A 22,174-nucleotide genomic window follows, 5' to 3' on the forward strand; every position below is an offset into this window, starting at 1 on the left:
CAGTATTCAAACTTAAATCCATGGTCCTTCCATGGCCCCAAGAATAAAATGCTGTTGCTGTGATGTGTTCAAGAAACAATGAGGGACTTTGGGGAATACAAAGGCTGGGATCAAACCGGGGCCCCACCGCCATGGGAGCACGGCATCGTAACCACTGGACCATCAGGGAAATCCCTCTGGCCCCATTTTTGCCACTAATTAGCAGTGCGACTCTGGGTGCGTCATTTCCCTTCTCTTCATCTGTAACATGGAGAGTTTGAACTCACTGAGCTCAAAGATCCCCTCTCCCCCAACCCCAGCACCTTCTCATCTTCTCTGGGTTGATCGTTCTCTGCTCTCCAAAGTCTCTGACTTAGTTGATGCTGGTTTTGAGTCTCTATGAAAGAAGCTGACCGTAGAAAGCCCAGTATAGACCTTCTGGGTCTAAGAAGCCAACAGTCAGGAAATGTACCGGAGACCCCCTTCTCAGAGCTCTGCTCTGAGTCCGGAAGGCTATAAGGAGCTCTCTGCTCAGCTGAGTGGGAGAGGCAAGTCAGCACAGGGACAAGGCCTTGGAGCACGTGTTCCTCAAGCAGGAAAACCTGCTTTGCATTTCATTGTGTTTAAAATTCTGAGCTTTCGTTATCTGGGCAAGTTGACTCATTTCACTGTATGATTAAGGCAGGACTGAAAGTGGGAAAATGCTTTGCAAAGCTTCAAAGTCCCGTGCAAATGTAAATGCTAATTCACCTTTAGAGTAGGGTGTCCGTGCCTCCCAGTTGGCTTGGGACAACGCCAGATTCTGTCTGTTGTCTCAGGGTGATTACTGAGTGTCTCCATCTTTCACACTCAAAGGTGCCCTCCTTGGGGCATCAATGATAGAACCACCCTGGAATGATAGCAGGGAGCAACGTGCTCTAGTGGAAAGGAATGGATGTTGGCATTATTCTGACCTGGATGTCAGTCCCACTCTGCCTTGGATAATTGACTGGAACTTTCTGAGCTTGGCTTTCTTATATGTAACATGAGAATTCAACACCTTCCACATTGTTGCTGTTGTTCAGTCGCTAAGTCTTGTCTGACCCTTTTGACCCCACGGACTGCAGCACGCCAGGCTCCCCTGTCCTTCACTATCTCCCAGAGTTTGCTTAAACTCATGTCCATCGAGTTGGTGATGCCATCCAACCATCTCATCCTCTGTCATCCCCTTCTCCTCCTGCCCTCAATCTTTCCCAGCATCAGGGTCTTTTCCAATGAGTCAGTTCTTTGCATCAGGTGGCCAAAGTAGTGGAGCTTCAGCTTCAGCATCAGTCCTTCCAATGAATATTCAGGACTGATTTCCTTTAGGATGGACTGGTTGGATCTCCTTGCAGGCCAAGGGACTCTCAAGAGTCTTCTCCAACACCACAGTTCAAAAGCATCAATTCTTCGGCACTTAGACTTCTTTATGGTTCAATTCTCATATCCATACATGACTACTGGAGAAACCATAGCTTTGACTATACAGACCTTCCACACTGAATCTCTCGGAGGAATAAAGGAGACATTGCCTGTAATTTCCTATCATTATGAGCTTGATATATGTTCTCTTGGCTTCTATATCCTTGGCAACCCCACACATTCAGTGCCTAGTGTAAATTGAATACTGACTGCACGAATGAATGAGTCCATCAGTCACTCAAGAACATAAGCAGAAGTTGGCGCTCCTCTCTCTGTGCCCCAGCTCCCTCTCTGTCAGATGAACTGAGACATTCTGAGAACTGGGACTTTTCTCCTGCGAGTAGAGGGTTTGATCCTCAACCAGCCTCTTCCCCTCTTCTGCGTCCCAGAACCTTCTCACAGTCCTTGCATTGATATCTCCCTGCTCTTGCACTTTCAACCTCCATTCAGGTTGAAATGGGTCCTTTTTCATTTCTTTCCCTTTGATGGTAGTGATGGGGGCAGGGCGGTTCTTCACCTCCATTCTAACACCTGCCCTGAGACATCAATATAGACCTTACACAGCCCTTGTATTTCCCAAAGTCCCTCATTGTTTCCTGAAGGCATCATGGCAATAGGATTTTCTTCTTGGGGCCATGAAGGGACCATGGATCTGAGTTTGAATATTGGCCTCTGCTTATGGGCTTAAAAGACTAATTTGGGAATAATAATATGCTTATGGTAAAATGTCTTGTAACCTCTCAGAGTCTAAGTTTTCCATCCCTAAAAGAAGCATAATAACACACAGAATCAAAATGAGGATTAAATATTATACATAACTGCATAAGCGGTCTCACACAATGCTTGGCCTTCACCCAGCATCACGGTCTTCACATCTGGCCTGAACCACTTTTCCCATCTCAAGCTCTACTTCCTCCCCTCACCCCAGCCTCCCTTCCAGCCCCGCCAGCACGCTCCCTGTTCCCAGAGCACCCCGAACACCCTCCCATGCCTCTGTGCCTGCGTGCCTCAGCGCATGCTGTTCCCTCTGCCCTTCCCCACTTTGGGTGTCCTGAATTTCTCCTCCTCCAGCCAGCCACAGTGCAGATCCATCCCTTCCACAAAGCCTTGTCAATCTCTCAGATCATAGCCTGTCCCTTGGCCCCACCCTGAGCCTCCCCAGCATGTTCGACTGACTCCTCCCTGTCCCACCTCCTTCCTTCCGCGATTGTCTATTGCAGCTGTTTGCTTACTCTCCAGTCTGCCCCCCAAAGGGGTTATAGGGTCCTGAAGGTTAGGAACCTTACCTTGTTCATCTTTGTATTATACATTGAGTCCCCTACATATGAACGTTTCAAGTTGCAAACTTTCAAAGATGTGAACGTGCGTTCCATCAGTATCAGGTGTGAGTGAAACTGCAGCTTGCCCTCCATCTCCTATCACTGATGATCCTTCAGTTCTTCCATCTCCCACCTCCTCTCCTTCCTGCGGTCAGTAACTCTCCTTGCCTGTTCACTTGATGCCATTGCCTGTAGGCCAAGTGTTGTAATATACACACCACTGTACTTTTTAAAGAATTTTACTGTAAGAGAAGTGGAATGTTTTCTTCCTTTTTTGTTTGTTTTTTATGTGTTATTTGTGTGAAAAGTATTATAAACCTATTAGAGAACAGTACTATATAGCTGATTGTATTAGTTGGGTCCCAAGGCTAACTTTGTAGGACTTACAAATCGGACTTACAAATGTACTCTCAGAACAGAACTCATTCATATGTGGGGGACTTACTGTAACTAACCTCAAAAACCTTGTGAAACAAGATAGGGCATGAGCAAATAAAATTACAATTCCAGCCATGATTTCTAGTTCCATCATCAGTGGACTAAGCCCACCCAGGCCTGTCTTGCACTCCATGCACAAAGACATGGAGGACAATGTACATTTTTTTTAATTGTAATAAAGAGCCAAGCCCTAAAGAAAAGGGAGCTCCAGGCTCCAGAAATGAGAAATCCCTGGAACCAAGATGCCTGCTGTATGCCAGGATCCAGGAATAGCCACGTCTCCACAAAGAGGTCTGGAAAGCTCCATCTACCTCCCAAGGAAATGGACCTCTGTGGGGGCTCTAGGTGGCACGTGTGTGCGCGCCTGTGCTTTGCTCAATTCAGATAAAATCTCCTGAGTGCCCACTGTGTGCAGTCCGGCCCTCGGTCCCCTCCCTCTGCTGGATTGTGTGCATCCTAGGAGGGCAGAGATGCTTGGGGACGTATTCGCTGCCGTGCTGGACACTTTCCCCATATTCTCGCTTAACTGCACAGCAGCCTTGCAAGGTGGAGGGTATTACAAAGAAGAACTGAGAAAGGGAAATTAACTCCCAGGTCAGGGCAGAGTCAGCTTTTGAAAACAGACACTCTGAACCCTTGCATTTAGATGCGTTGGTACATAACCTTGTGCCAGCGAGTAGATGTTCAAGAATGTTTATTGAATGAAAAATTGAATAAGTGGCCAGAAGGGGCTCTCGGAGCAGTCAGGATGCTGCGGGCAGGGCGGGGTGGCACAGGCCCAGTCCAGGCCTGGGGGTCTAGCCCAGCTTTCTGTAAAGAGTGCCAACTTTATTTTATTTATTTATTTTTAAAGAGTGATTTTTCTTTTTTGGCTGCACTGGGTCCTCGTTGCTACACGGGCTTTTCTATCATTGCAGCGAAAGGGGGCTGCTCTTCATTGTGGCGCGCCAGCTGCTCATTGCAGCCCCTTGCCTTGTCGTGGAGCACAGGCTCTGGGGCGAGCAGGCCTCAGTAGTTGTGGTGCACAGGCTATGTTGCACGTGGGATCTTCCCAGACCAGGGGTTGAACCCACATCTCCTGAATTGGCAGGCGGATCCTTCACCCCTAGGCCACCAGGGAAGGCCCATGGTGCCCATCTAAATGAAACGGACTCCTCGGGCCTGCAGATGCTTGAGAGATGGTGTCTCTTGTCTCGAGATGATCGCATCAAGCCCCATTTCCTCCGAGGCGCTTCTCGATTTTTACCCCCTCCCTGCTGTGCATCTGGCTCTAATTCCTTTCCCGGCCCCATTCGGTGGTTTCCACTTACGTTCTCAAACGCGCCATCAGGCATCTGATGTATGGTGTGTTTGGTAGTGGCCACACTGGTGCTCCGGGCCGTTCGTGGAAATGCAGAGGCTACTGCCGTCTGCTGGGAGCACCGCCTGTTGACCACGGCTGTCCATTGGCCTCTTGGGGGTCTGTGAGCCCAGCTGGGGGAGGACGGACTGTCCCCCCATCCTCACAGGTTCTCCAGGAACATGAGCCCCAGAGTGAACAGGTCTGGCTAAAGCACCTGTCTCCACATTTAGCTCAAGCATCCGTTTGTTTGCCTGGAACCCATTTATCATCCCCTCCCCTCAACTATGTGCCAGGAGCTGAAGATAGTAAGATGAAAGCGCCTTACCTGCCCTGTAGGATGCACTGTGTGTGACTCCAGGCCCGATCGGGATGGGCTTAGCGCCTGGGGTGGGGTCACGGCTGCAGCCAAGTGGGTCTGGGATCCCTGGGGGCTGCCCAGGGGAAACTGTGTCCTGGCAATGTGGACACACAGCTCGCCAGCACGGGGCATCTTTACAGCAATGGCAATGAACGGGGGTATAGTGGTCACCCCTGGAAATGGCCTGGGTCCCGCTAGAATCCTGGGATGTCATCAGTGGAAGAGTTCTTGTAGATTATTTTCCCCTGCATTTTAAGTCAGGTTGACCCGTTCAGACACCCCTCCCTCAGCCATCCCTAAAATGTGGCCTTAAGTGCTAGCTGATGAAGGAAACAGAACTTCAGGTCCATTCTCTTTTCCCCACCAGAGCCAGTCTTTACTTGGGCTCATCTCCCCATTACAGGGCTTCCCTGATGGCTCAATGATAAGGAACCTGCCTGCCAATGCAGGAGATTCAGGTTCAGTCCCTGGGTCTGGAAGATCCCCTGGAGAAGGAAATGACAATCCACTCTGGTATTCTTGCCTGGGAAATCCCATGGACACAGAAGCCTGACGGGCTATAGTCCATGGGATCGCAAAGAGTCAGACACAACATAATGACTAAACAACAGCAGCAACTCCCTTATAAGTAGGAATAACCCTAATGAGCGTGGCTGTCTAGATGCCAGGCACCCCAGGCTGATTTAATCCTACGAGCTAGGTCTAATCTCCTGTTTTCCAGATAAAAGAACTGAGATAGAGTGCCTTACTCAGATTCACACAGCTAGTAAGCCATGGCATATGGCTCAGAGCCTGAAAACTCAGACTGCTTTCCAAACCTGCAATTACTCATCTTGACTTGGATCCTCTCTTCACTCCACACCCCTCTCCCCCCAAGTCTAGCAGCCTTCCTAGACACCTTGGGTATCAGCCCGCCCCATCCCCAGCATCTCCCACTGTCTGGAATGAGGGATTCTAGCTTCAGTTCATGACTCTGGAGAGTCCAGTTCTCCTCCAGACCCTCAACCCATGTGGTACAGTCCTGACAATCCCTCTGCTCAGGAGAAGGGTGAGGATCCTGGCCAAGGTTATCTGGTTTGGGCTCCTGCTCCTTGTTCAGTCGCTCAGTCGTGTCTGACTCTTTGTGACCCCATGAACAGCAGCACACCAGGCTTCCCTGTCCTTCACTATCTCCCAGAGTTTGCTCAAACTCATGTCCATCAAGTCGGTGATGCCATCCAACCATCTCATCCTCTGTCGCCCCCTTCTCCTCCTGCCTCCAGTCTTTCCCAGCATCAGGATCTTTTCCAATGAGTCAGGTCTTCGCATCAGGTGGCCAAAGTAGTGGAGCTTCAGCTTCAGCATCAATCCTTCCAAGGAATATTCAGGACTGATTTTCTTTAGGATTGACTAGTTTGATCTCCTTGCAGTCCAGAGGACTCTCAAGAGTCTTCTCCAACACCACAGTTCAAAAGCATCTGTTCTGGACTGCCCTCCAATAGCCCAGTTTCTTAGAGAGTAGGGGGTGTTGAGGATACACAGCAAATTTGCATAAATACTTCTAGTGACATGGAGCTCACTGTCTCTCAACACAGCCCATTTAATTCACCTCTGCTCAGTAATGAACATACACCAGCTTTTACTTAAGAAAAAAATTAAACATATACAAAATTAACAAGTGTGTACCATGAACCCTATGTGCCCATTATCCAAATCAGACAATATTAATACTTTTATATTCTTGTTTCCTCTGTACCTCTGCTCACCCCTCTCTCTCATTTTAGGACAATGATGATGATAATGATTTAACATTTCCTTTTGTTGTTGTATAATGTATGCATGTTGAAATGCACTGATCTTACCTATATTGTTTTGACAAATAGATACACCTGTGTAACCCATACCCTTATGATATAGACTATGTCCATCTCCCTAGAAAGATTACTGCCTGTATGTTAACTGGTAATTTATTTTCTTGTGTCCAGTCCAGATCTTGACACTCTTCTCCATGGCAGTGCAGAGTAGGTCTATTCTCTCTTCGAAATGATATCCCCTCAAATATTTACAGATAGCTATTGTGATCCTCCTTAAGTCTGCTCTTTTCCCTTCTAAATACTCTCAGCTCCCCCATTTCGTCTTTGTTCTCAGAAGACGAGAGAAGCGGCTGCCTTGTTTTGGTAAAAAGGAAGCCTGATTTTCTCCTCACCAAATCTCTCTGCAGCCCATTCAACCTGGAGCCATGAGGACAGGTACAGGTCTTGCCCCTTTGCTGAATTCCCTGCTTTGAAGGGAGCTGGTTCATGAGGGTAGCCATACATGAATCCTTGCTTCATACAGGTTTTGATCAGTTCCATCGTGTGCAGATTTCTTTCTTTATAAAACAAATTACACCATTTTCCTTTCAGTTATTCTCTCTTAAGTTAATCATTCAACAAACTTCTACTGAGTACCTATGCTATGCTAGGCTCTGCATAGAGCTCTTGGATAAATAGTCTCAGAATTTGGGGATGGAGCGAAAAATAGACAAATAAATGGAAGCATTAATTTATTCGGCATTCATTGATTTCCTGCTAAGTCCCCAGAACTAGAAAGGACACAGGGAATATGGTAGCATAGAGGATGCTCAACCCTGCGGGATGGAGGCATTCACCCACCCAGCAACTTGCAGTGGAGGCAGCTGACAGCTCTCCCTGAAGCTTACAGGGGTTGGAAGGAGGATATTAACTGGAAATTAACTAGATATTGTCAAGGTAGAACCTATAGGACTTCAATCTATAGAGAACTGCTGACCTGCCACTCTCAATTCTCTGGTTTGGTGGATAGGGTTGTAGAATTTCAGTTGAATTTTGAGGACATAGCAACAACTCATGGGCTTCCCAGGTAGTTTAGTGGTAAAGAATCTGCCTGCAATACAGGAGACATGGATTCAATTCCTGGGTCAGGAAGATCCCCCTGGGGGAGGAAATGGCAACCCACTCCAGTATTCTTGCCTGGAGAATCCTGTGGACAGAGGAGACTGACAGGCTACACAGTCCTCGGGGTCGGAAAAGAGTCAGATGCAACTTAGCCACTAAACAACAAGAACAACAAGAAAGACTCAAATCAGTAACACTCTCAGGCCATCCTGGAAAGCCTCAAGCTGTTGCTCTGCCCCTGCTTAGGAAGCAATTGGCACTCACAAGGTTTCATGTCCTGACTTTCAATGAGTCTAATTTATATTCAGGTACATTGGCGCATGCTCAGGTGCAAATTCTAGATTTTGCTCCATTGCTGAGAAATAGCCTGGACTTCTTCCTGTCACTGTTGCCTAGTAGGACACAGAAAGCCCAGGTTGCTCCATCAGACAGATGAGTGGAGATCCTGGCTCTGCCTCCGACATGCTGCATGACCTTGGGTGAGTCCTTTGGCCTCCCCCAGATTTCGTTTCTTCTTCTCTGACAATGGGAGTAATAGTAGGGTTTCTGGGAGGTTTTTTAATGGGATGGTGCATTTAAGCACTTGGTGTGGCATCTGACCTGTAGCCAGCATTCCATCTCAATTATCCCTCTAGAGAAGATCTGAAGCTATTATCAGAGACCTCTAAAAGCACTCACCAAACAGATGCTTACCTCCCTCCTTGCACCCCAGAAGACTAGACAGTTAACAGGGCTGGAGCGACAGAAAAGTCTATTAAGGAATTCACACTTGAGCCTCCAAACAGCTCTTCAGAACTCACCTTGGGCTGGTACAGCCATCATTTCATTTGGTCCCCAGGGCATCTCGGTGAAACAGGTACGGCCGGTCCACTTAACACATGAGAAAGCAGAGTCACGGAACCAGAAGCTAGAAGTGCCTGGACTTCATTCCCATCTGACCTTGAGAGAGAGTATTATCCCCATTCTTCAGGTGGAGGAATCAGAAGGTCAGAAAAAAATAAGTCACTGGCCCAAGGTCACATGGCTCAGGACAGGCAGAACTGGGAACATGACCTGGGTCTGTCTCAGTTTAAAAAAAAAGCTTCTGATTTTTTCCCACTCTGTGATGCTTCTGCAAGTAACTCACCATTTCTGAGCCTCAGTTTCTTCATCTGTAAATAAGACAATAGTGTCTATTTTGCAAGCTTGTGAGAACAGGCTGTTGTGCCACTTTCACCATGGATGTCTTTCTTCCTGTCTTCATCTGACTTTGTCTGGAACAGGGCCCAGACTAGGGTGTACAAGTGGGCTACCCAGGTGCAAAATTTAAAGAGGCACTCACCACTCTCAGTCCCAAGAATTGAATACCTCCTTAAATTCTGTGCCTTGGCACTTCACCTTTCCCATCCTAATCTAGGCTCTGATTTGAAGGTAAGGAGATGCGATGGGGCTCTTGTGATGGAGGAGTGCAGAAAGGATGGGAAAGGCCAGAGTGGGTCATGCTGATGTCAGAGCAGTAGCTGACGGATTTTCCTGGTGGGTCCAGTGGCTAAGGCTCCAAGTTCCCGATACGGGGGCCCAGGTTCAATCCCCAATCAGGGAACTAGATCCCGCATGCTGCAACAAAAGCCAAAGATCTCATGCCTCAACTAAGACCCAGCACAGCCAAATAAATAATTTTTTTAAGTCACCCTTAAAAAACAATACAGTAGCTGGAAACCGGCCCTCTGCAAACGCACACAAGCTCAACAGGACTAGGGGTTAGAGCAGATACTACACAAGTGGACCTTGCATCCTGTTCTTTGTCCCTCAAGAGCTGCATCCTGTAAATGGATGTGTGGGAATCAATCATGGCCTTACAGCTGCTCCATCTCCTTGACGGCCTGAAGCTGTTTTTTCCCTCCATTTCTGCCCTGGCAATTGAGGGGAGTGTCCGTGTCTTATTTATCTTTGCATTCCCAGGATCTCGCAGAGTATTTGACACGTGATAGTAGTTCATTAGATGTTGAAAGAACAAAAGGACGCTTTGTCTTTCATTTTGAAAGCCCCTAATCATCTCAGGTCCTTTGGTCCTTTGATCCTAAGTCAAGGAACTGTGGTACCGTGAAAATTATTCCCAGTCGCCTGGGAGTCGAGTCCACCAATCTGAGACAGAAAACAAAGGGATGGTCAGGAAATATTAGCCCGATTTTAAAAACTCATGAATGGCAGAATTGGTACTTGGTTCCAAAGCTTATACTTGCTATACCAGAGTGCAGAGTGGCAAGTCTAAGCAATTTTTAATACTTTATTATTTATTTTTGGCTGTGCTGGGTCTTTGTGGCTGTGCATGGACTTTCTCTAGTTGCGGTGAGCAGGGGCGTTGTGGTGCGAGGGCATCTCTTGTTGCAGGACACGGGCTCTAGGGTGCACGGGTTCAGTAGTCACACACAGGCTCAGTCGCCCCCCGTCATGTGGGAGCTTCCTGGACCCGGGATCGAACCCATATCCCCTGCATTGGCAGGTGAATTCTTAACCACTGGACTACCAGGGAAGTCCAGCAAATTTTTTTTTTTTAGTATACCAAGTCCTTCTTCTGCCTCTGTCACCAACTACAGTCCCTTCTGCCTAAGCCCCCATAACTGTGCCCCTGAAGTTGTCCTCCAAACCTGCCCCAACTATCAGGCATTGCCTTTTATTACAGAAACACTGTCACCATCAGCAGTACATTCTTCCTGCACAAGGCGGGCAAACAGGAGTCAACTCACTTGCCAACTCCAACAGTGGCAGCCAGAATTATTGGGCTGGGAAAAAAAAAGAAAAAAATTAAAAAACTGTGAGACTCAGAGGTAAACAGTACTGTGATCCATTAGTTATTGTCTGCTATGGACCTAGGAAGGAGCGTGGTATCGTACATGCTGTATATCTTCCAGCTAGGTCTTAATTCCACACGTTGGGAAAGCAACCTCACTGAACTGCCTCAAACCCTCTGCATTCGTGAATCTGCGATGCCTTTGAACATTCACAATGCAAGCTTTGCTACGGAAATTACATGCCGCTCAACCTCCAAGACCAGTGAGGGGGGAAAAACTAGAAGACAGTGACATTCCCTGAGCAGTTCCTGGAGAAGCTGAAATATGTTTTTAATGAGAAAATATGAAATCAGAAAGAATGTGGTATGAGGATTTTTGTGCCATGTGGGTTGTTACCTATTTGACCTTTTCTTGATCAGATTTTAGAATCAGCCTGCCTTGGGACTGTTTTCAGCCCTAGCATTAATTGGAACATCTGCTTTTCTTCCGTAAACATCATAAACCATCATTTGGTTTTCACCCATGCATAGTTTCTATGCAGACCTGTAGAATAATGTGAAATTAACTAGGAACACAATAGAACACATTTCTGATCCTTACCTTTCCCCTCCCCCCATCCCACACCTGCTTCAGAAGGTGTGTAGTGAGGCAGCTGCAAGGAATGACCCATGTCTTATCTCCGGGTGGATCACACAGGTAGAAAACACAATGGGCTAGGAAGCCCACACAAGTCCCTGGGATAGAGGCTGGAAAAGTAGGGGAAAGGTGAAGTTCAGCTGAGCAGAAACACAAACTTCCTATAGAGGAATACCCTAGGAATGTTCCATCTGGGCACGGCCACAGGGAAACCAAGTGGGCATACATAAGTCCAGCAGGCAGCAGTCAGAAGTGGGCACAGGGCCATAGTCACAGGATCAGGCAAGCAGTTGTAAAAAGAACTTGTAATATGGACTGGGAACCCAGAAATCACATCGTGTGAGAGCTGAGATTTCAAAACTCAGGTGCAGAACCCCCACATTATCTTAGCTAATGTTACTGAGTGAGTACTCTGTCGAGTACTTAGCATCCATTATCTGGTAAGTGATCAGAACACAGACTAAGGTGTGCCTCGCCTCGGGGCTCTGCACCCCGAAAGAACCAAATGTGGCAGAACTCAGGGCTACTTCCAGCGCATCTGGGCAGCTGCACCTTGAGCACACCCTGCCTTCAGTAGGTTCTGTGTGGGAACTGGCGTGGGCTGCGGCAGCAGGGATCGTGTCAGCAGGGTTAAGGAGGGGGGAATGGGGGCAGGAGAGGGACACGGTGATGGGCTGTGGACGATTTGTGCCTACTCTTTCTCCTTCACTTTTTCTGCGCTTACGCTCTCCCTCAAGGCAAGGAAGGCCTCCTGGGTCCTGCTCCCCACATCTGATAATAGCCAAGGGGGTGGTCTTTGTAGTCAGCCTTGGCTCCCTAGGAACATGCTCTTTCTATTAACCCACTTGCATTGGCCCCATATCCCTAGGGCTGGGCTTGGTGACCTGCTGGCAGTGGGCAGATCAGAGAGCCAGGCTTGGGGGGGTCGGCGGGGGTCCCCGGAGACTGACACCAGTTTCCTTGAAGAGAACAAGATGCCAGCCCCTCTTAGTCACTGCCTGTGTGTCTTAGTGATTATCAGCTAGCTAACAGCTAAGCGCCACTCTTCACTGTGCACAGTGTCTGGCACATAGTAGGTGTTCAGCCAGGATAACCTGACTCCAGGGTCTGTCCTTCCTGCCGGTCTTTTAGTAGAGCCCTTTGTTGTCTGTCTAAGGGGTGGAAACAGAAGCGAGCTGGAGTGAGGGCTGGTAGGTAGGGCTCAGCGGACTTCACTGGCCTCCCTGACATCAGCATGCCCCTGTTAAGACCAGGAGCCAGCCTAAGGGATCTGTCTCAGCCTGCTAAATACTGCTGGGGTCAGCAGCCCTGCCTCTAGAGAGAACTCTGTATCAACCCCCACAATCCTCCCATCCCTACCCACCAGACAGCTTCTTTCCGGGCACTCCACCCGGGACCACTCTGCAGGACCACTTTCCCTACTAGGTGGTCCCTAAAGACTTGATGCTTCTCTGCATCCCCAACACCTGGGGCAGTGCTGGAACACAAGACAGGTTCTGTAGATGTTCACGAGGCAACCGAATGGATGAGCCACAAATGTGGTCCCAGATGGAACAACATCTCAGATTCCATTTCTACAGGCAAATAACAATGCTTTCACCTCCCCTGCCCCTTTGGGGCTTAGCCATGATACTGACCACAGGCAAGAAAGTTCTCTGCCTGGGCTGAAAACTTTTTTTTTCTACAAAGTGATTTCAGATCCATTATGACCTTTTTGATTTTTATAAGAATTCTAGCGGAAGTTACTCTTACCAGCATTTCCAGGATGAGGGATCAAGATTCAAAAAGAGGAAATGACTTCCCTGAATCAGGGCAGAGCCAGCGTTGGAAGCTGAGGCTCTCTGGTTCCCAGTTCCATGCTTGACTCTTTTCTTGCATCCATACACATGCCCATTAAGTGCCTACTGTGTGCCAGGCATGGAAACAGGCACTGAGATGCCAGGGGTGAAAAGGACACAGCCCTTACTTCTCATAGGAGACAGACAGTGGAGGACCCCAGCAGAAAGAGCAACCAACCCGTCCTGAAGTCTCCCACCATCAAACCTCCATCACCCAGACTCCCCTCCCCACACCAGCCAAGCTGGTCCAACTTGAAAGGCTTCTAGCTCCCCCTAACTCATTTCATAACTCAAGTCAGGGCCAATTTGGGATGCTCACATGAGGGGTCAGGAGAGATTCATCCGTGAAGGTCTGGAATTTCAAATGACCCTCCAGGAGCCTTCAAGTGTCCCTTCTGCCTCTGTGAGCCGATCTCCAGGGGAACATTTGCTCACAAAATGTGTGACTTGGAGAGCGCTCAGAGTCACCCCTTGCTCCCCTCTGTGCTGTTTTCCCAGCTGACAGACTGGCAGTCACCTGATGCTCTTTTCTTCTGTATGGGGCTCACACATCTCTTCCAGTGTGGTCTAAAACTCTCTGGACAGTTGCCCAACAGAAAAGCCCCGGGCTGTGTTTCAGGCTTGGAGGAAGGAGACAGGAAGGCTTCTCAGTGAAATCAACACAGCATATGTCACATCTCTGCATAGAGGGGCAGGGACTCAGTGGAGGGGATGGGGGTCGCAGGACCAGATTACATGCTCAAATGATGCTATGGGTTCTTTGAGCGACCCTTGCCTATAAAGGGAAAAGTCAGGTGAATTTCTCTCTAGCTGGAGGACCTTGGATAAGGACTTAGCTTCGCAGAGCCATAATTTCTCATCTACAAATTGGGGAGAATAACACCTACATCAGTGGGTCCTGTGAGCCCTAAAAGATAGAAGGCCTATAGGGGACTTCCATGGTGGTCCAGGGGCTAAAGACTCCATGCTCCCAAAGCAGGGGGTCACTGGTCAGGGAACTAGATCCCACATGCTGCAAATAAAGACCTCACATGCCACAAGGAAGATTGAAGATCCTGTATGCTACAACTAAGACCCAGTGCAGCCAAATTATTTAATTAATTGGTTAAATTATTATTAAGAAAGGTAGAAGGAACATAGAGCAATCAGCACAGTGCCTGCCTCATGCTAAATGCCCAGTGACTATACGTTCTTCTCTCCCCTCCGAAAAGGAACCCAAAGATGAATGATATTAATGATGTCCTAAAAGAGACTGTGGCCTCTTGGTTGGGATGAAGTGGTTGCCTAGGGGCTGCATTCTCTCATCTCCTTGGTTCCCAAGGACTCCACAGCCACACGGAGGTGCTTTCCTGGGTACTTGTTGAAGTTGCCTTTTAAATCTCACCATGGGGTAAAAGCACAGTCAGGCATCTGTCCTTGGAGCATCATAGGTGGCCAAAATTTCCTGTTGCAGGAAGAGATGAGTGAGTAAGCATTTTTCCTAATGAGATGCAGGCAGGCCTCATCTTCCAGGAGCTGACCATCTAAAGCCCCCTCCTCATGCACGCATCCCTCTGCTCTATTTAATTCTCAAACATGTTCACTGACAACTTCAGAAAACAAATGGAAACCACCCCCACTGAAACTCTCATAGCTGATGGGAATATAAAACTACACAACCATTTTGGAAACAACTTGGCCATTTCTTAAATAGTTACAGACACACTTATGATGATATGATTCAGCCATTCAATTCCTATGCACCTACTTAAGAGAAATGTAAACTTATCCATACAAAGACTGACCTATACCTGCTCATAGTAGCTTTATTTGTAATAGCCAACCCAATGTCTATCAATAGTTGAATGAATAAATCCTGGTATAGCTGTGCAATGGCATACTACACAGCAATGAAAAGGATTGAATTACTGATAAGCTTCCACGCCTCCTTCCAAGAAAAGAAGACAAAAGGCAGCTTCATTTTGTTTACTGAAAGCCTAGTGACCCATTTAACAGACTGTTTTCCTCCCTCTGTGTGAAATGTGTTAAAGCAGCATCCTCAACCTCTGGGATCTAATGCATGATGTTCTGAGGTGGAGCTAATGTAATAATAATAGAAATAATGTGCACAATAAATGTAAGGCACTTGAATCATCCAGAAACCATGCACTCCCCTGCTTCCTGGAAAAGTTTTCTTCCAGAAAACTGGTCCCTGGTGCCAAAAAGGTTGAGGACTGCTGTGTTAGGAGATTTCGATAGAGAAAACCAGAGCAAACAAAACAGTGGGCTCTAGCATGTCCATTATTTTGAAAACAGCCAAACAAGAAATTTCAGCAAATCACTGGGAGGAAAGTTCATTCAACTCAGCAGGGGGGAATAGCTGAGTTTTAGAGGAGGTTTGGAGCAGTAGGATTTCACTTCGTTCAAGCGTAATAAGCAAGAAGAGACAAGGAAGCCACTGCCTCAGAAAAGCCCTAAAGGTCAGGATTAACGAAGGCTTGGAAGGCTTGAAGTCTGCAGGCCATCGTGTGCTGGTAAGTGGATATTTCTACAGTCCTTAAGAGAGCTTATACATAATTTATTTTCTCAAGTAGGTCCATGTGTAGAAATGTTGTTTGCACTACTAATTGGACCAGAAAACTGTGTCTTCAGGGATATCTGCTGTCCCTGACCTTTTCCACTGTGCATTTACTGGACTCTAAGGCAGGCAGCCCCAACAGGTCACACCGAACCTGGATGCTGGTACCCAGGCCAGCAGGCACTGCTAATCTTTTTTATTCCTGGATGCAGGGCCCCAGGAAGGAGAGCTTAGCCATCATCTCCAACCCCCATCATGTACAAACAAAGGCTTTAGGGGAAGAGCACAGACCCAAACCCGGGTCAGATCTCAACTCTGCCCCCAATCTAGCTGTGTGACCCAGGGCAGGACACTCACCTCTCTGAGCCTTAGACTTTCCACGGGCAAAATGAGACATTTGGGCAAGAAGATTTTTTTATATTTATTTATTTGGCTGTGATAGGTCTTAGCTGTTGCACATAGGATCCTCATTGCATCATAAGGAGCCTTTGGTTGTGGCGAGCAGGCTCTCTAATTGTGGCCTGAGGGCTTCATTAGTTGCAGGACTCAGGTTTCGTTGCCCTACAGCATGTTGGATCTTAGTTCCCCAATCAGGGATCAAACCCGTGTTCCCTGCATTGAGAGGAGGATTCTTAACCCCTGGACCACCAGGGAAATCCCCAAGAAGACTTGTACTTTTCTGAGATTCTCCTGACTCTGAGATATAACCACCCCCTGCCACCATGACCAAGCTCAAGACCCTCAGTGTTAGCAAGACACCAATTTTATCAGTCTGCCGGGAACAGAGGAGCTGTAGCTACGAGGAAGCGGGGGCAAAGAACACAGGCAATGGAGTGAGGCAAAGATGACTTACACCCTGGATTCCCTACTTACCAGCTCTGTGACCTGGCTTAGCCTCTCTGGGCCTCAGTTTCCTTATCTATAAGATGGGAGTGATAAGACCAAACTCATAAGGCTGCTGCAAAAAATCAATGACAGCAGATAGAATATGAGTGGTGCTCCAGAGAGGGCAGCCAAGCCAGTCTGTGAGCTCAGGACTCTTCTAAGAGCTACTGGAAGGCACAGACCCTCTCCCCATCCCCACATCCAGATTTCTTGGATTTAGATTGTGCCAAATATAAACAATTTATGCCAAAACACTGAATAACTTAGAAGAAGTGGACAGGTTTCTAAAAACATACAGCCCACCAAAACCGAATCAAGAAGAAATGATTTGAACAGACCAATCACTAGAAGTGAAATAGAATCTGTAATTTAAAAAACAAAAAAAACCTCCCTGCAAACAAAAGTCCAGGGCTAGACAGCTTCACTGGGGAATTCTGCCAAACATACAAAGAAGAACTTACACCGATCCTTCTCAAAATCTTTGTTTAATATTTATCTTTATTTATTTATTTGGCTGGGCAGGTCTCAGCGGTGGTGCATGGGATCTTCGCTCTTCCTTTCAGCATGCAGGATCTTCAGATGCGGCATTCAGGATCTTTTCACTGTGGCATGCCAACTCTTAGTTGTGTCTAGTTCCCTGACCAGGGATTGAATCTGGGCTCCCTGCATTGAGAGCTCAGAGTCTCAGCCACTGGACCATCAGGGAAGTCCCTCAAACTCTTCCAGAAGACTGAGTAGGAAGGATCACTCCCAAAGTCATTCTATGAAGCCACCATCACCCTGATACCAAAATCAGACACAGACACTACCAAGGGAAGAAAAGTACCGGCTAAAACGTGATAACTTCGGACTATGATGGCTGTCCACTGCACCAGTAACTGTTTGCAGTTCCATCCAAAAGTAGATTTCAAAGTGGATTGTGTGCATCAAAGCATTGCCCTCTCTTACAGAACTCTGTGGCTCCAGTCATCTCATTGGCTGCCCTGGGCTTTTAGCAACAGGCTTAACATTCTTAAGGAATAAGCAGTCAGTGGCACATGGTGGTTTCCATCCCCTGTAACTACTTCAAAATGAGCTTGGTGGGACTTCCCTGGGAGTCCAGTGGTTAAAATTCCACCTTCCAATGCAGCAGACACAGGTGTGATCCCTGGTCAAGGAACTAAGATCCGCATGCCTGGGAACAACTAAGCCCAACATGCCACAACTAGAGAGCCTGATAGCTGCAATGAAGACCCATGCGGCCAAAAAACAACAGCAACAGAGAGAGAGAGATGAGTTTGGTATTACTGAGTCACAATCAGAGAGGACAGGCCCCCTCAACAACCCCCATTCTTTAGTTCATCACTGACCTCCCCCCATAACTCAAATAACTTCTCTCACTTCTGCTGAAAAGGACCTAGTATGGATCCATACCTCTTAAAGATGTCTATTATGTAATCTTCCAAACAAATCCACTTGCATTCCCTCGTTTAGCTGTTACAACCATGTGGCAAGATTATCTTTGCTCAATTTGCAAACATGAAAACTGACATTGGAAAAAGATGTCGTGTTCAAGGCCACAGACTTGACAAATAATGAGCACGGTGCTCCGATGCCTTTCTGTCTGGCTCAGAATCTCAGGATTCCTCCCTTGGAACTTCCTTGGTGGTAAAGTCACACCCATGAGTCCCGGCTCTACGACCTACCTCTTCACTAAGTCTCAGTCTTCCCAGCTATAAAATGGGCATGTGATAATAAGACGCCTTCCCATCAGGGTAGTTGGGACCATAATTAGCAAAAAGATAGTTCCTCTGAAAATGCCAAGCAGGAGCCAGCACAGAGTAGACACCCAGGAATTTTTAGTCTCCTTCCCTCCAACTTCATGGGGCCATTGAGAAAGCTGAAGTGTACAGTGTCATCTCTCAACTGTAACACGCAGTGAGCAATGAAAACGATGGTCATGGGGCCCATCTTTATCTCAGGCTTCCCCCCACTCCCCACCCCTGTCACTCCTGCAGGTCCAGGTTTGATATGTGCAGCATTAATTCTTACAAAAGGATCCAACTAAGAGCAATTCTTGATTCTTAGCAACCTTGCAAATTCAGCCCTGCCATCCCAGATGAGGCTGTCAGCGCTTACCAGGAGAGCAGAGAAGTGCCTCGGAGAATGGCAGGTCTGAAGAAGCAGCGAGCTCTGGCCTGACAGTCTAGACTTAAATAAATTGTCTTTTGTGGCTAGGGGCGATAAGGCCTACGTTTGAAGCCAGTTACTCTTACACGTCATTATGCACGGCAACGGGGAAGGAGAGCGGCATCTTGTCCCGAGTTTCTAGCAAAACTGCGCTGTGGGTAAATAGCTCTCAGCCTTTGATGTTGAGCAAAGAGGAAAATGATCCTCTCCGAGAAGCCAGGCAGGAGAGGCAGGCTGGCAAGGTGCAGTCAGGGCGGCCGGCGGAGAAGTGCAGTCCGTGTGCACCTGCCTGGCTCTGAGCCCCTTCTTCGGCCCCAAGAAGGCAAACTGTCTCTCCTCTAATACCCTCGAGGAGAAGCAAGCAAAAACGCTCAGGAACAATTTAGCGCGAAGCTGAGAAGACCAGAGCAGAGAAAGGTAGGGGAGGGGAGTGGAACAAGAGATCAGGTGTGAGTTCCCGCCAGAACTAGCAAGGCTGGCCAACATTTAAGGGAGCCTCCCAGAGGTGGGCGAGGGAATGGGAGTAGCAACCCCTTGAAGCCCATTCATTCATTCATCCAACAAAATAGACCCAGCCCCCACCCTCTCCAACAAACAGTCTATAAATCACCATCTAGTTATATACTTTGATATGCACTAAAAAGCAGCGGTCCCCAACCATTTTGGCACAAGAGACCGGTTTCATGGAAGACAGTTTTTCCACGGACTGGGGTGGACGTGGGGTGGGGTTGGGAGGAGGGGGTGTCAGGATGTTTTCAAGATGATTCAAGCGTATTAAATTTATTATGCCCCACTGATCTGATCTGACAGGCGGTGGAGCTCAAGTGGTAAAGCACAGGAGGGAAGGAGTGCGTGCTAAGTCGCTTCAGTTGTGTCTGACTCTTTGGGACCCCATGGACTGTAGCCCACCAGGCTCCTCTGTCCATGGGATTCTCCAGGCAAGAATACTGGAGTGGGTTGTCATGCCCTCCTCTAGGGGACATTCCCAACCCAGGGATCGAGTGTGCATCTCTTACATTGCGTGCATTGGCAGGTGGGTTCTTTACCACTAGTGCCACCTGGTAAGCCCAAGGGATGGGGAGTGACTGTAAATACAGATGAAGCTTCCATCTCACCACTCACCTCCTGCCATGCAGCCGGGTTCCTAACAGGTCATGGACCAGCAGTGGTCCGTGGCCAGGGCGTTGGAGACCCTAGCTATAAAGGGAAATACTGGGAGTGCAGGGCTTGTACCTCTTTACAGTCTCCATAGTCCTTGCATGTAGTAGGAGCTCGTGCATATGACTATTGATTGGCTGATGGAAAAAGCAAGGCAGAGAGGAGCAGTATAAGGCTCAGAAACATCCCAATGACAAAGACAACATGCCCCAAAAGATCATGTGTGTTAGAACCAGACAGACGAGGCTTTGAATCTCAGTTTTTCTACTTAATAGCTGTGTGACCTTGAGTAAGTTGCTTAACCTCTCTGGGCTATGGTTTTGTCCTCTGCACAACAGAAACAACAGTATCCACCTGTGGTTACTGTTGCATGTGATAGCTGCCCTGGTGAAGGAGCAAAAGGGGGAAAGTGAGGAGGGATGTTATACAACTTGGTCCATGAGCTTGGGACAGCATCCTGGAGGAGGCAGTGGATTGATTCAGTCTTGGAGAATGGACAGAAGTTGCCCAGGCAGAAAAAGGAACAAGAGCCGTTACCGGTAGTGGAAGCAGCAAAGTAGAAAGCCACAAGTAGGCGAACCAGCAGGGCACCTCCAGAGGTGCCAGAGTTGTTTAATGTAGCTCCACCCACCCACCCACTCATGTATTCATTCACTTGTCCACTTGACATATACTTCTGGAATACCCCCAGGTGCCAGGCCCTAAGCCAGGGGTAGATTCCTCAGTGAACATGCAGAGGTAACCACCAAACCCATGAGCTTATCTTCCAGTGGATTCCCATGGACTCAGATGGGAAGAGGAGGATGGAGCAGACAGAGAGAACATCATAGGAGGCTGAGTGTGGAGGGTGGGCCTGGATCTTACTCTCAGGGGGATGGGCAGCCCTGATGGATTTTAACCACAGGATTAATATAATCAGGTTTGCATTTCTGAAGGAGTGAGCCACGATTCACTTGGAGGATGGGCTGGAGAAGGTTGTCTGGAATCCAGCAGTCTAGCTAACAAACTGCAGCAGCCCAAACAAGAAATGATGGAGGTCATTAAGTTAAAGCTGTGCCGAAGAGAGAAGGCAGAAAGTCAAGTTGGATGCAGAGATAGTGTTGACGGACCCTGCTGGTTGATTGGACGTGGGGTGAGAAAGAGAAAGAGGGGACACAGTCTGAGGGTCTGGTTTGAGCCCCTGGGCAGATGGCAATGCTATTCCCCAGGACACAGTGCACAGGAGAACCATCCAGTGGGGTGCAGACGCTGAGGAAGCCTTGATCCCATTGGGACATGCTGGCAGTCAGGGGTCTATGGGTCATGCAGAAATCATGAGTATCAGTCAGTTGGGTCAGTGTGTCTGGAGCCCAAGAGAAAGCTCAGGGCTGGAGGCACAGATTACAGGATAGAAAGCATACAGACAATGCTTGAAACTTGAAAGTGGACATGGCTCCCCCCGCCCCCTGGCCCCGCCCCCAGGGAAGGATTAACAGAGGGAGAAGAGACCAGAGTCCATGGTAACAAACCCCAAAGGGTGTCCAGATGTGTCCTTTGATGCCAAAATCCAGCCCATTAACCGGGGGTGAGGTTAATCGTGGTCCCCAAGAGGGTTGGCTGTGACGGGCTGTGGGGACGCTGGCCTGCTGTTGGATTTCTGGGGTTCCCAGTCTGCCTGGAGCCCAGTCCAAAGTCACCCACTGCTTCTTTCTCTTCTCTCCCTCAGGTGTTTACAAAATATGGGAAGTGTTACATGTTTAACTCGGGCGAGGATGGCAAGCCTCTGCTCACCACGGTCAAGGGGGGGACAGGCAACGGGCTGGAGATCATGCTGGACATTCAGCAGGATGAGTACCTGCCCATCTGGGGCGAGACAGGTGAGCCGGGCCAGGGGCCGGGGCCGGGGGTGATGGCGGACGGGTGCGGCCTGGAGCGGGTTAGCTTGGCCCACCCAGTGAAGGGCTGCTCTCCATCAAGGGGTGGGTGGCATGCCAGTGAATGGGAAGGACGTCCAGGCACAAACTGTGATGCCCTGAGTTTTCCTTGGATTTCACTAGGTGGGAGGGGGCCGGTGATGGGGATACTGGAAAGGGAGGGTGGGTAGGGTGAGAGGAGGCGCGGAGGAAGGCTTGAATTAGCAAGTTCGGTTGGGGCGATGGGTGGTGCAATTTCAGGAGATGAGGAAATGATGGACCAGCCCCTTCCTCTTTCACCATCTTGAATATCCCAGCCCGGCTACAGGGCCCAGTGGAAAGGAAAGCAGATTTCTCCCACTGGGGGAAGGTGGAGGGGCTGCTGGAAAATGGAAGGGCACAGACTCAGCCTGTGTGAGCCCACGGGGACCCCGGGTATACAAGTCCCAAAGCTTATTTCATGCATCCAATTATTCGTTTATTTATTCAGCAAACTAT

At 48.4% G+C, this 22,174-nt stretch overlaps 1 protein-coding gene across 3 annotated transcripts in view; it reads left to right on the forward strand.

Annotated features, from left to right (window-relative positions):
- Positions 1–22,174, forward strand: part of ASIC2 (acid sensing ion channel subunit 2) — a 1,193,713-nt gene that overhangs the window by 1,074,786 nt on the left and 96,753 nt on the right. For all 3 annotated transcript variants that reach the window (XM_070478700.1, XM_070478701.1, XM_070478699.1), the window contains exon 2: positions 21,490–21,640. In XM_070478700.1, coding sequence (XP_070334801.1) covers positions 21,490–21,640 — 151 coding nt within the window. The remainder of the gene's footprint in view (positions 1–21,489; positions 21,641–22,174) is intronic.

Source organism: Odocoileus virginianus, chromosome 17 (assembly GCF_023699985.2).
Source record: "Odocoileus virginianus isolate 20LAN1187 ecotype Illinois chromosome 17, Ovbor_1.2, whole genome shotgun sequence".
NCBI lineage: Eukaryota > Metazoa > Chordata > Mammalia > Artiodactyla > Cervidae > Odocoileus > Odocoileus virginianus.